At 32.5% G+C, this 12540-nt stretch overlaps 1 protein-coding gene across 12 annotated transcripts in view; it reads left to right on the top strand.

Moving 5' to 3' along the window:
• SNX14 (sorting nexin 14) overlaps window positions 1–12540 on the top strand; it is a 70362-nt gene extending 57822 nt beyond the window's left edge. For 5 of the 12 annotated variants that reach the window (XM_070223527.1, XM_014734076.3, XM_001503705.7 and 2 more), the window contains 10 exons: window positions 647–747; window positions 2478–2589; window positions 4472–4512; window positions 4651–4770; window positions 6622–6745; window positions 7020–7184; window positions 7362–7457; window positions 9728–9819; window positions 10485–10541; window positions 11479–12540. In XM_070223527.1, the coding sequence (XP_070079628.1) occupies window positions 647–747; window positions 2478–2589; window positions 4472–4512; window positions 4651–4770; window positions 6622–6745; window positions 7020–7184; window positions 7362–7457; window positions 9728–9819; window positions 10485–10541; window positions 11479–11517 (947 nt within the window). In that variant the 3' untranslated portion in view covers window positions 11518–12540. Of the gene's footprint in view, window positions 1–646; window positions 748–2477; window positions 2590–4471; window positions 4513–4650; window positions 4771–6621; window positions 6746–7019; window positions 7185–7361; window positions 7458–9727; window positions 9820–10484; window positions 10542–10777; window positions 10969–11478 lie in introns of all 12 variants that reach the window. The other 7 variants (XM_070223524.1, XM_070223522.1, XM_070223520.1 and 4 more) reach the window with 2 other exon arrangements.

Below are 12540 nucleotides of genomic sequence, written 5' to 3'. Positions count from 1 at the left end.
AGTTTGTAATTATCTTTAAATGGTTTTCTCTTTGTCTCTGCCAGTGTGGTGCAGTGCCGTCCTTGTCTTGTTCTTTCTCTGAGAACTTTTCCTTTCAGTTTCGAGTTGAAAGAACATCATTTATCTCCGTACTTGAAAATCCTGGATCAACCAAAGTTGGTTGGATTCCCAGCACTTTTCCTTTTTGGTGCTAAAATTTCCAAAGTCAACCCTCTCTGAAAAAGCATGTCTGTGATTTTTAAATTTTGTTTTTAAGCTTATATAGTACTGGCAAAGTGCTGCCTTTTTTCCCAGGAGAGAGTAGTATTTCTTTAGTAAGAGTTTATCTAAAAGAATCGAATCTATTCCAAAATAATCTCATGAGAAATTTTTTAGGCTTTTTTTTTTTTGTTTTTTTACCAGTACAGAGGGCTAAATCAATCTGTGTCAGTGAAAAGTGGTGTTATTTTGGATATTACTAGACTCAGGTTCTTTGGTCTGGACTTCTGACTTGAAGCTCTTTGATTTTCTCGAGATTATTTAAAGGATAATGTCACATCTCTATAGGGCAGCTTTGTGAATCTGAATTTGCCATAGTAAATTTATAAATTAGGTTTTTAAAATAGTAGCAGAATATAGTAATAAGTCTCATATGTTTTAATTTCAGGCACATTTCCTGATGCCCAGCTTCCTTCTAAAAGGATCATTGGCCCCAAAAATTATGAATTCTTAAAGTCGAAGAGAGAAGAGTTTCAGGAATATCTACAGGTATAGCACCAACTTAATTTAAAAACAATGCTGATCATAGCATTCTCTAATTTGTCTTTTTCTCATATACAGTGTATATGCTTTGCTTTACAAATACTTGTCAATGTGAATTTCTAAAATTATGTTATTTAATAATTTTTTCTTGTGGAAATTAATTATTGTCAAGAGTATACTTGTTTTTTCCCTAAATTGATAACCAATGAAATACCAGATATTTTCTTAGAGGAAAAACAGTCTTGTGTTGGGCTAAGCTAGGCCTAACTTTTGGTGTGGGAAGTTAAAGAAAGAAAGAAAAGCTTTTGATGTAAAAGATTAAATGCATTCTAAGAATACTAGGTAGTTTTTGTTATTTTTGTGTTGTTTTTTGTTTGATTTTGTGTTTAGCACTTTGTGAGTTTTGGAATGTTCCCTCCTGTTTTATTCCTCAGTTCTTTTTCTTTTGCAATTTTTAGATGTTTTTCCAGTTTCTTGGGATCTCCTGACTCTCTACTACTCACCACATGGAATTGAATTCCATTTTTCTGTGTGTGTGCACTGTAAACAATGTAATTGGTATATTTCCATCGTTGGTACAATGAGCTTAAAAGTTACTTATTTGAGACTTCTCTAAAATTAATGATCATCTTTCTTAAGTGCATAAGACCAAAGACTGGATACTTTTATTTAAAAGAAAAATCTCTTATTTGGGCATGGAATTTTGTAGTTTTTCTTAAGTGTTAATTCATCTAAATTTGGATGCCTCCTAACCAAAAATAAGTACTTTTTAAATTAAAGATATTCAATAGCATAAAGGAGCATTTACATTTTATCTCCTGTATTTGAACTGTTGAATACTTCAACTCAGTATTTTTTATATAATTTTTTGGTGGTGTGAAAATTGAAATGTGAAATAACTATTAACTACTGCAAGGATATTTGAACATAGCATATACTAATGTTAACCTGTGTCTTTGTTGATGCCGTTAACCCATGATTTGAATTGACTAATTCTTTCTGAAAACTAGAGTACCTCATTCTAGAAGAAATAGTTTCTGGTAATATGGAGTTAGAGGTTGCAGCACTGGTATTTCATTTATACAGATTTCTGCTCATAAAGTTTTGTAACTGATTCATAGTTACAAAACTGAATATTAGGTAAGCCAGTTAATTTTGGCTTTAAAAAGTCAGTTTATCTCATAAGAAAATAGTGTTGCAAGAAGAACAGACAATAGATTTTCCAAGTTACTTCACATTTCCACATTGTTTTCTGCAAAACCCTTTATGCCAGCTTTTTATAATTATTAAGAAAATTGTATATTATAATACTTGTTTTATAGTTCAGAAACTGAGAAATAATATTAGCTAATGTTTAATTTTCCTTCCTGTTTATCAGGTACTCTGCTAAATGCTTTTATATAACAGCACTATAAAGTAGATAGTGCTATGTTCATTTTACATTTCAGGAAACTGACTCTTAGACAGTTTAGGAACTTTTCTAAGGACACCTAGCTGGCAAATGGAAGAGCCAGAATTCAAACCTATTTATGTCTGATGTAGAGGGTGCTGCCTTATCTGCTGTGCGATACTGTTCTTTCTGTAAATGTAGTTTTGTTATTATTCTGAATATGAAATAGCTTTTGAGGATTTAAAATTATTTGTTGGATTAAAAAAAATCATTTTAATACAGTTTTTATCACCCTTCTAGAGTTTTAAACTGTTTTTTTCCTTTTTTCTTTTTTTGTTCATTCAAGAAACTTCTACAGCATCCAGAACTGAGTAATAGTCAACTTCTGGCAGATTTTCTCTCTCCCAATGGTGGGGAAACACAATTTCTTGATAAGATACTACCAGATGTAAATCTTGGTAAGTTAACTTAAAGAATCACATATAAGAGGATAAACTGAAAAGAAAAGAATCAGAATATTCAGATTAATTTAGAAGAATAACTTATATAGTGAAGCCATGTGTCAAACTCAAAAGGACTTCTTATACACTGTTAGTAGGAATACAAATTGGAACACCACTTGGAGAAACAATTTGGTATAAAACTGAATGACCCAACAGTTCCTCTCTGAGATATATGCTCTAGAGAATCCTGTATTCATATTTAAGAATGTTCATAGCAGCATTGTTTATAATAGACAAAACTGGAAATAATACAGATAGTCATCAGCAGTAGAATCGATAGATAAATTGGTGTAGGTTCGTAAAATGAATACCAATAGTAATTAATACCTATAGCATATAGCTACTTGCAAGAATGTTGATAATCTTAAAAACATGATGTTAAATGAAAGAAGCAAGGCAAAAGAATATATATAGCATGATTCCTTTTATAAAAAGTTTAATACAGACTAAGCTAAGCTAAGCTGGAAGAGTTCGAAAAAATTGTTAAAGATAATAATGGAAGAAAAGCAGTATTTCTAAATATATTTTCTATAATGTAATTCTAAGTATAGAGCTGAATGAATTAATTAAATATTACAGTTGGGCATTTGGCTTTCATCTGTAACTCTCCAAATTAATACATTTAGTTGAGCCAAAACATTTGGTGTGTGTGGGGAGGTCTTATCAGGGGAAAGTGTGAGGGCATTTTATATTCAGTTTATATGGTGTTTAGGAGATAGAATTGGGTAAACTTGGTTACTGAATAGGATTGACTGAAGAAGAAGAAGTGATCAAAGATGACCCAGGTTTCTATTTAAACAACTGGATGAATGCTCTTATTTGCTGAGATAAGGGAATAAATTAGAGCAGTTCTGAACTTGTTGAGTTTATAGAATCCACTTGAAGAAGTTTTACAAGGAGGGAGAGGCCAGGAGACAGGCAAGAAGTAGAGATCTGAGTGTTATTTGAAATTGGGTTGAGCAAATGATTTGGCTCAGGAAGAGCATGTAGAAGAGACAAAAGCACAGGATGGAACTCTGTAATCTAAGGAACCTGGGAAATTCAAAGGAGGGAGGCATAGTTTATGGGGGTACCAAAAGAGAAATAGCGTGGCAGAAGGGTTGGGTGGTTTGCATGTAATAAAACAATGTCTATTTTTATTTATTTTTATGTCTCTTACTATTGCTATGTCTACTTTTTTCTAAGTTGAACTGAAAGAAAGTTAAGTTGTATTTATCAATTTTGACTAATTTTTACAGTCATTTCTAAATGCTTGAGAAAATCTCAAGATGTTTGGTATGTTATAATAAAGGACTCTGGAGATAAGATCGAGAAGAAATTTTGGCAAATAGAATATATATTCTGAATCTAAAATTCAGAATGTAAACTAAAATGTTGTGGCCAACTTAAATCTTGTAGCAATTCTTAAAACTTTTTTCTTTTGGCTAAATTTTGCATACTTTTAGATATCTTTATATTTTCACCATTGTTTGAAATCTTTTGAAAACATTTCTTATGGATAATTTCAAATATACACAAAAGTAGAGAGGTTTGAGTAATGAACTCCTCATTCTATTTTAGCAGTTACCAGCACTTGGCTTCTTTCATCACCGCCCCCCCCCCCCCCACCCTGCTGGACTGTTTTAAAGTACATCCCAAATGTTGTGTCTATAAATAATTAAGAATACCATATTTATTATAAATTTCTCTTATGTGTGAAATGGTCAATTATAAATATTTTTTATTCTACTTTTTGCTTGACTGTTTAGTATTTAAAATTACCTAGTAAAGTATTCATATGAGCAATTATGAGGTATGTTACACCTTCATAAAATTAATATTGTACTTTTAATTGCAGGGAAAATTATAAAGTCTGTTCCTGGAAAACTAATGAAAGAGGTGAATAACTGACTTATGTGTATTCTATAATATGATAGTTGTGAGTATATTTAAGTATCAATGAATTTTAATGGGTTATATGATAGTAAAAATCGTAATCTTGATTTCCAATTTTCATCTGATGATATGTCACCACAGAAAGGTCAACATTTGGAACCTTTCATCATGAATTTCATTAATTCTTGTGAATCTCCAAAACCTAAGCCAAGTAAACCGGAACTGACCATTCTCAGCCCTACTTCAGAGAACAACAAGAAGGTACTGAGCATCTGCTTAAAGAGCCTTTAAATTTGAACTTGTCCTACTCGAGATGACTTTTCTATTATAGGGAGAATCCTGTGTTAATGAAATGGATGGGATTCTCTGTTTCCTTTATATGGAAAGCAGTAGTGCAGTGTAAGGAGGATATTGTATGTAGTTGCTAGGTTCTTTGCTTTATTGGGGTAAATGTTTCTTTAGATATTGGTTTGTAAACTTCTACCATTACTGTAATTGGGGGATTTCTAAAAGTGGTTTTCTTAGTCTGTAAATCACCAACTTCCAATAATCAAGGAATTAATTGCTATAATATATTATGTTTATTTGATGGTATTACCTAATTTTAATGGCTTATAAAGTATTTCATCCCTTCATTAAACAAGTATCTTACTGTGTGCTTACCGTTAAGTGCTAGGCACTGGGAATGTAAAGATACGTTCCCTGTCTGCGACAAGCTCAGTGTAGTGCCCAGCGTGGGGAGCTGTGTGAGCTCAACGGACAGCCCCCTTCTCCCCCCAAAGAACCTTCATTTTTGTTATTACTTTAAAAGGTATTTTTAATATTTTTTTCACTTTATAACTTTGTTGGTAGACAGAAATAATCTTACTAGATTTGTATTAATTTGAGTAATGTATCTATTAATTCTTTTAGATTTATACGCTTATCTGCAAATGATGGCAATTTTGTTTCATTCATGGCTGGGACTCCTATGCAAAGGGAATGATTTCAGTGTTTCATCATTGATAGTATAGTGTAGCTTTTTTCATAGATAGCCTTTATGAGGTTAAGGAAGTTTACATCCATGTTTATGGGTGGACTTTGCCTATAATTTTTCTTTCTCATTCTGTCCTTATCAGGTTTTGTTATCAAGGTTATATTAACCTTTTTCTATTTGCTGGTAAAGTTACAGTTAGAATTATTCTTTAAATAATCAGTGGAATTTGTTCGTAAAGTCATCAAGGCCTCGAGTTTGGTTTGTAGGAAGTTTTTTTTTTTTCCAACCAATTTAATTTATTTAATGATTATAATATTCTTCGAGTTTATTATTTCATGAGTCATTTTTTGATAGATTATATTTTCAGCAAATTTTCCATTTTGTCTAAATTTGAAAATTTTTTATCTGAAGTCAGTAATACCCTCTTTTCTTTTCATTTTCTCTGACATCTGTAGTTATATCCCCTTTTATTCCTGACATTGTAGCTTCATTTTCTTTTCTTTTTTAATCTATCTTGCCAAAGGTTTTGTCCATTTTATCTTTTGGCTTAGTTGATCTTTTATATCAGACTTTTAGTTCCTTAATTTCTGCTATTCGATTATTATTATTGATAATTGACTATTTTTGCATATTTTGGGGGTAAGGCTTAGATTTAGTTGCATTTCGTCATTTTTACTGTAAGTAGTTCTTCACATCTTGTTTTTTTTCACATTGATTAGGCTTTTTGTTGGATATTGTCCAAATAAACTTTGCTTAAAGCTAAAGTTCCCTCTAAACACCCTTTAAATCATGTTAGTTTTCAAGTTAGCTATCGTTAATATATTTATACATCTTTATATGTTCATTTACTCTTTTTGTTGTAAAAAAACAAAGGGGTTCTTTATGGATAATGAATTATCTGTTAGGTGTAAAATGGACGCAGACTGTTATATAATATTTTGGGAGAACATGTATTTTTTTGTATTCAATTTTGGGTATAAATGTGGAATTTTGGAGGCAGTCTTAAACTATTTGATATTCTGTTTTGATTGGAAAAAGTTTAAATGCTTTTGCTCTGTGTCACTTTTGCCTTAGTGATTATCATCAGTAGGTAGAATAAATTATGTATCTCTTTATTATTTCAACTTTTACTTTAGCTTTTCAATGATCTGTTTAAGAATAATGCAAACCGTGCTGAGAATACAGAAAGAAAGCAAAATCAGAATTATTTTATGGAGATGATGACTGTAGAAGGAGTCTATGATTACCTGATGTACGTAGGTAAGATCGACATGGTCACCGTTAAAACCTGTTTTTCATTCATGTATAATATTTCTTCTGTGATGCAAATTAATACTCTTGAACACTGCCCCATTGTAACTTTTTTTAAAATTGAGGATACTTCTTTTATAAGAATTGAGTACAATTGGTCTTGAATATATTAAAGCTACTGGTGTTTACAAATAAAATATTGACCATTTGTGTTTTTTATATTGGAAAATGTTCAAATGGCTGTTTATCTGAACAGTGAAGTATTCCATGTGATCCTCCTCAGGACGCGTGGTTTTCCAGGTTCCTGACTGGCTGCATCATCTGTTAATGGGAACTCGAATCCTCTTTAAAAACACCCTGGAAATGTACACTGACTACTATCTTCACTGTAAGCTAGAACAGCTCTTTCAGGAGCACCGTTTGGTCTCACTCATAACACTTCTCAGAGGTTTGTATTTTCTCGTGTTTTTGTTTCATGTTTTGTGTATTCTTAATGATTTTAATCAGATATAAAGGAGTGAGAATTTTTGTTTTTCTTTGGTTTATTAGTATTTCTACTATGAGGAAACACTTTGTGTATAATAGGTGAAAATTCCAGAAAATATTTCTTTTTATCTCTTTTTAGATGCTGTATTCTGTGAGAACACTGAACCTCGCTCTCTCCAGGATAAGCAAAAACGAGCAAAACAGACTTTTGAAGAAATGATGAATTACATTCCAGGTGTAGTATTTAAGAAGTAGTTTAATATAGATTAGCACTCCTTTGAGGTCATAATGTATAATAATAATTCAGGCTAACTTTTACTGTGAATTTTCATTTTAGAAATAGCTATAAGGACCAATTAAAATTAGCTCATTAGTTAAATAAAATTTTTTTTTTATTATGTTAGCACTAAGAACTGCAAGACAGGCTGTTTCTACTCACAGAGTAGCTCCATTCTTTCAGTGATAACTTAGAATCAGACTGTATTTGTGGGACAGCTAGAGTGCAGCTGCTCACTGTACTATGAGAAGAGCTTCACTAGTGTGTATGACTAAAAGACCAGAACTCATTTATTCATTACAAATTTATCGAGCACCTTCCATGTGCCAGGCACTGTGTGAAGTGCAAGGGATATAAAAAGTGTGCTTGAGTAGCTCCGTCTAGCAGGAAGACACACATACGGACAAAACACACATGTGATCATAGGGACATGTTCAAGTTACACATATCCCAGAGGAGGAGGAGGATGACCACCTCTCCTGTACAGGAGGTAGCCTTGGGCCACCAAATAAATGAATGTTACTGACCTCTTATTGAGATGAGAAATAGAAGCAAAAAGTGTCAAGGGATCAAAGCAGAGGATACTTAGTTTAAGACATTTTGAGTGTGAAATGCCTATACATTATTCAGGAGGAGATGTCTAGTTTGCCGTTAGATACCCAGGTTTGGAAGTGGAAGGAACAGTGGTGCAGAACAGAGATATGGGAGTCCTGTGTGAGTGGATGATAATGCCCAGGGAGAAAATACAGAGTAAGAGTGGAAAAGGGCTTAGGACTGTGCCTTAGGGAATTCTCATTGTTGGAAAATTAGTCTCAGAATAGTTCTGCTCCTCTATGTGAAGACAATTAAGCTAAATCTATGATGTGAAAGTGAACAGAAACTATTTTTGAGTGAGTTCTGTACGAAAATGATGAAATGATTTCTTACCTGTTTTGTATATAGTGGCCTAAGCATTCATGTTTTTAACAGTCTTAGTTTTGATATTCAGAACAACATGGAAAGCCAGTGAATGTAATAATTTCTTATTTTGCTGAGGCATGAATTTGAATCCCATCTACATCAGGACTTCCATTTGGGGAGGAGTAATTTAGCTAGTGAGTAAGCTTAGCATGCCTTTCTGTTGTTGTCCTCTACTCCTCATTTCTTACTTAGTGACTTCTGAAGGATCTGAAAGGATCACTTATTTTTGTCCATTATGCTTCACACGTTAATTGGGAAATCATATGTAGTATTGGTGAATTAGAAGATTCACAAAGATCCATATTGAGCCACATAATCTTTAAAATATCAAGGATCTACTACACTTTTTGTAAACTGAATTTGGTGTTTACCTCTTAGGGTTAGGTATACCTCAGAGAAGCAAATGTAAAGTGAGAACTTTCCATGAACAGCTAAGAGTTTCATTATGATTCAGAGAAAGGACAAATATTTGAACACCTTGTTTACTTAAGAGTAATTTTTTTTTTCCCTGCTTGGGGGAAAACATTCAGCAGAGATTTTAATAAGGACTGATTCTTTTTGGTAACAAGAGTGATACGTGACAGCTGGGCAGTCAAACATGAATCGGAACTTTTTGGACTCTAAACTAACGTTGAAACATTTCCCAAAAGTATTGTTCTGTCAGATGGTTAATAGTAATTATGCAGAAAGTACAGAAATAAATTAAAGTCATATTCATCGAGGAAAGTCTATATTAAAAAATTAATGAACCTTTTTTTCCCTGATGTTAAGATACTCAGACATTATGAAAATGTAGAGAGTAAGAAGTAGAAGCCGGCCTCTCCCCACTGTGCGAAAATAGCCGCATGATCCGGTGTGGTGTTAATCCTCACAGACATATTTCTATGCATTTCTATACACGTATGAACAAATGTACATACATAATTTTAGGGTTTTGTTTCATTTGTTTTATCTAAATGGGATAATACAGTGTATATTATTTCCCGGCTGTCTTTTATCACTTCACAGTATAAGCAGATTTCTTTACTGCGGCATTCCTCGGAGCTTACAGAATACTTTGTGCATCGTGAATCTCCAAAAGGAGGGTACATGATACTGCATTTCTCTTTTTTCCACGAGCCTCTTATAAAAACATTGGTTTAGGAAATGCTGATTTACCATTTTTGCATAATATCTGGAAAACAGGATGGGGATTTTGCATTATGGTCAAGTTAATGATGAGTCACTTTATAATATAAAATTGTTCCACCTGTGGCTTTCCTGTTTAGATCTGATAGTCAAGTGTATTGGTGAAGAAGCCAAGTATGAAAGCGTCAGGCTTCTGTTTGATGGCTTACAGCAGCCCGTTCTCAACAAGCAGGTACAGTTCATTAAAGTAGGTTGACTAGTGTTGGCTGGGGAATGACACAGTGGAGTGTCTGTGTATTATTAACTGTGAAGTGACACGATACTAAAGCAGGGCAATCAGTGTAATTCAAGCATTCAGATAGAAAAAAGTGTGTTTCATTTGCTACTTTTTTGCCAATTGCCTTTTTTTCTTTATAACATGAATTGTTTTTATTTAAAATAAACATATATTCATTGTAGAAAATTTGGAGTATACAGAAAACTCATGAAATAAAGTAAAAATTTAAAAATCAAGAATTCCATCATTCAGATTACGTAGAATAACCATAGTTAACATTTTTATTTTTATGGTCTTTACATATTCTGTTGAGATCTTATACAGTTACAATTTTGTATCTTGCTTATTTGTTTAAATTTTTTGTTACAAATAAAATATTTAATATAAAGTGAATTATGAGGTATAATAGAATGTTTCCATGTGAATACATGTATCTAACCCTCATCTTAAGAATAGAACATTATTAATAGTAATGGAGCTACTGTTGTGCTTATTTTATATTGTCAGTTCTATTTGCTGCCTTCCCATTTAGAGGTAAATACAGTCCTGAATTTTGTGTTTATCATTTTTATGGGTTTTTTGTCTAATATCCTAAAAAAAATTTCTTTTTGGTGTTTTAGCTGACTTATGTTTTATTGGATATTGTAATACAAGAGCTGTTTCCAGAGCTCAATAAGGTAACTGAAAAGCAGCAATATTATTCTTTATATTTTTAATTGTATGCTGACATTTGTTTTAATTAGGGACACAAAAATTAAGGAAACCCTTTTGACTGTGACCCCTTTAAAAATGAACAACCTTAACAAATGGCTCTTTATATTTTCTTTATTCAACGTGCTCAAACATAGAGTGGATTTTGAGAGAAAGGAACTGAATAGCCTCTGCTTTGACTTCACCCTTTCCTAATTACCAGCAGGCAGGGATGTTATACCCTGCAGCCTGTGCAGAGAAAGGTGTGAGTCTGAGTCCCAGCTCTAGAACGGGCCATGCTCTTCCGGCTGGCATCTGCAGCGCTGAGTGCCCTGTAAGTCAGGCTGGAGTAGTTTGGAAGCAGTTGAGCTTATGTGAACCCAAGAGCACAAAAGGAATTGGAATTGGAGGATGGTAATATTATTATTATATTGAATCTTGAGGATTTTGAGTTTTGGGCAAAGATTTAAGTCATGTTTTGCTCTTTTTATTTTTTGACTAATCCTTTTGGTCAGATGAAATAACTACTCTATAAGGTTGTGGTATAGCAATGAAATGTTAGTTTCGTAGAGTAGAGATAATCAGATTTGGACTATTTACCTATTAATTATGAGCTTTCAAGTGATAGTTACATTACATGTATATTAAAACAATGGGGCAGTGATGGACATTTTATGTTCCATTGTCTTGGGAATCAGTACCAGGACACCTTTGGCTCTCTGTTGGGGACTTGATCACATCTGTCTCTATACCTTGCCATTTTTGTCCTCTGTAAAACATAAATATCTGTGGCATATGCCAGCTAATTTCTTTTGGTTATAGATATATCTTAGGTTAGAATTTTAATACACTGGAACTGTTAGGCAAGTCACAAATGAATCTTAGTTTATTGTGTTGTATTAAATAGATTTATTTTTACTTTAGGTGCAAAAGGAGGTTACCTCTGTGACGTCGTGGATGTAAACATTTGGATTTGGGACAGAATAACCAGTTGAAATTTCTGCTGTGCTAGTTTGGTAGAGAAGTACTTTTTTCTGTTTATTTTTGTATATTCTTGTATATATCATGTAATTTAGTGTCTGAAATTGCTTTTTTTTGTTTTAATAAAGACTAGCACAAACTTAATAATGATTAGAAGTGATTGGGTTTCATAGTCTTTTTTGTTTTAATAAAGACTAGCACAAACTTAATAATGATTAGAAGTGATTGGGTTTCATAGTCTTTCATTTTACACCTGTTATCCACATTTTATTGGAACATACATCACTTGTTATTGCTGTTTTTCAAAGAGATAATTCATAATCCCCTTAGAACAAACAGATAAGACCAATAACCTTTGTACTGTATCACTTTGAAAATAATTATGTTTAGTGTGTAGAAACAGGAATAAGATCTGATTTGCTGTCTCGTTTAGAGTTAGTACATTTTAGTAGGTTTATTCTCCCTTTTTAAAAATTTTCTACATGGTTAACTGTGTGTCTAGAAAGAAGACATTTTTTATGAGTTTTTCGTAGCAAACATGGGCCTTCTCCTTACTCTTGCTGGATGATTGAAAGGTTATAGCCCTTTTGGGTGTGAAAACTGAGTACATACAGATATTTGTGATTGTGTGGGTGCAAGTACATTTCACTGAATCTATGTAACTATATTCCAAAAGCTTGTGTAAACAATTTAGTCAAGTAGATTTTGGTTTATGTTGTTTGTTGCCTCTCCAAAAGAAAAATATGGAATTAACTTTATTCCTTGAGGAAAGTTAATTTAAATGATTATTTTTAAAGATTTAGTGTTTAGAATTCTACTTATAATTTCTTCCCATTCTATCATTCTTTTCTCCTTAAAACAAATTTGCCTTTCAAGATTGAGCATTTTGTGTTTGTTATTGGTTGTAGCATTCATTTGGAATATATTTATTGAGTTTCAACCATGTATTAGGCAATAAACTGGGTAATGTGAGAATCCTAAAATATAATTTGGAAAACTAACTCA

The sequence above is a fragment of the Equus caballus genome, chromosome 10 (assembly GCF_041296265.1).
Source record: "Equus caballus isolate H_3958 breed thoroughbred chromosome 10, TB-T2T, whole genome shotgun sequence".
Lineage (NCBI taxonomy): Eukaryota > Metazoa > Chordata > Mammalia > Perissodactyla > Equidae > Equus > Equus caballus.
This window is presented reverse-complemented; position numbering and strand designations above follow the sequence as displayed.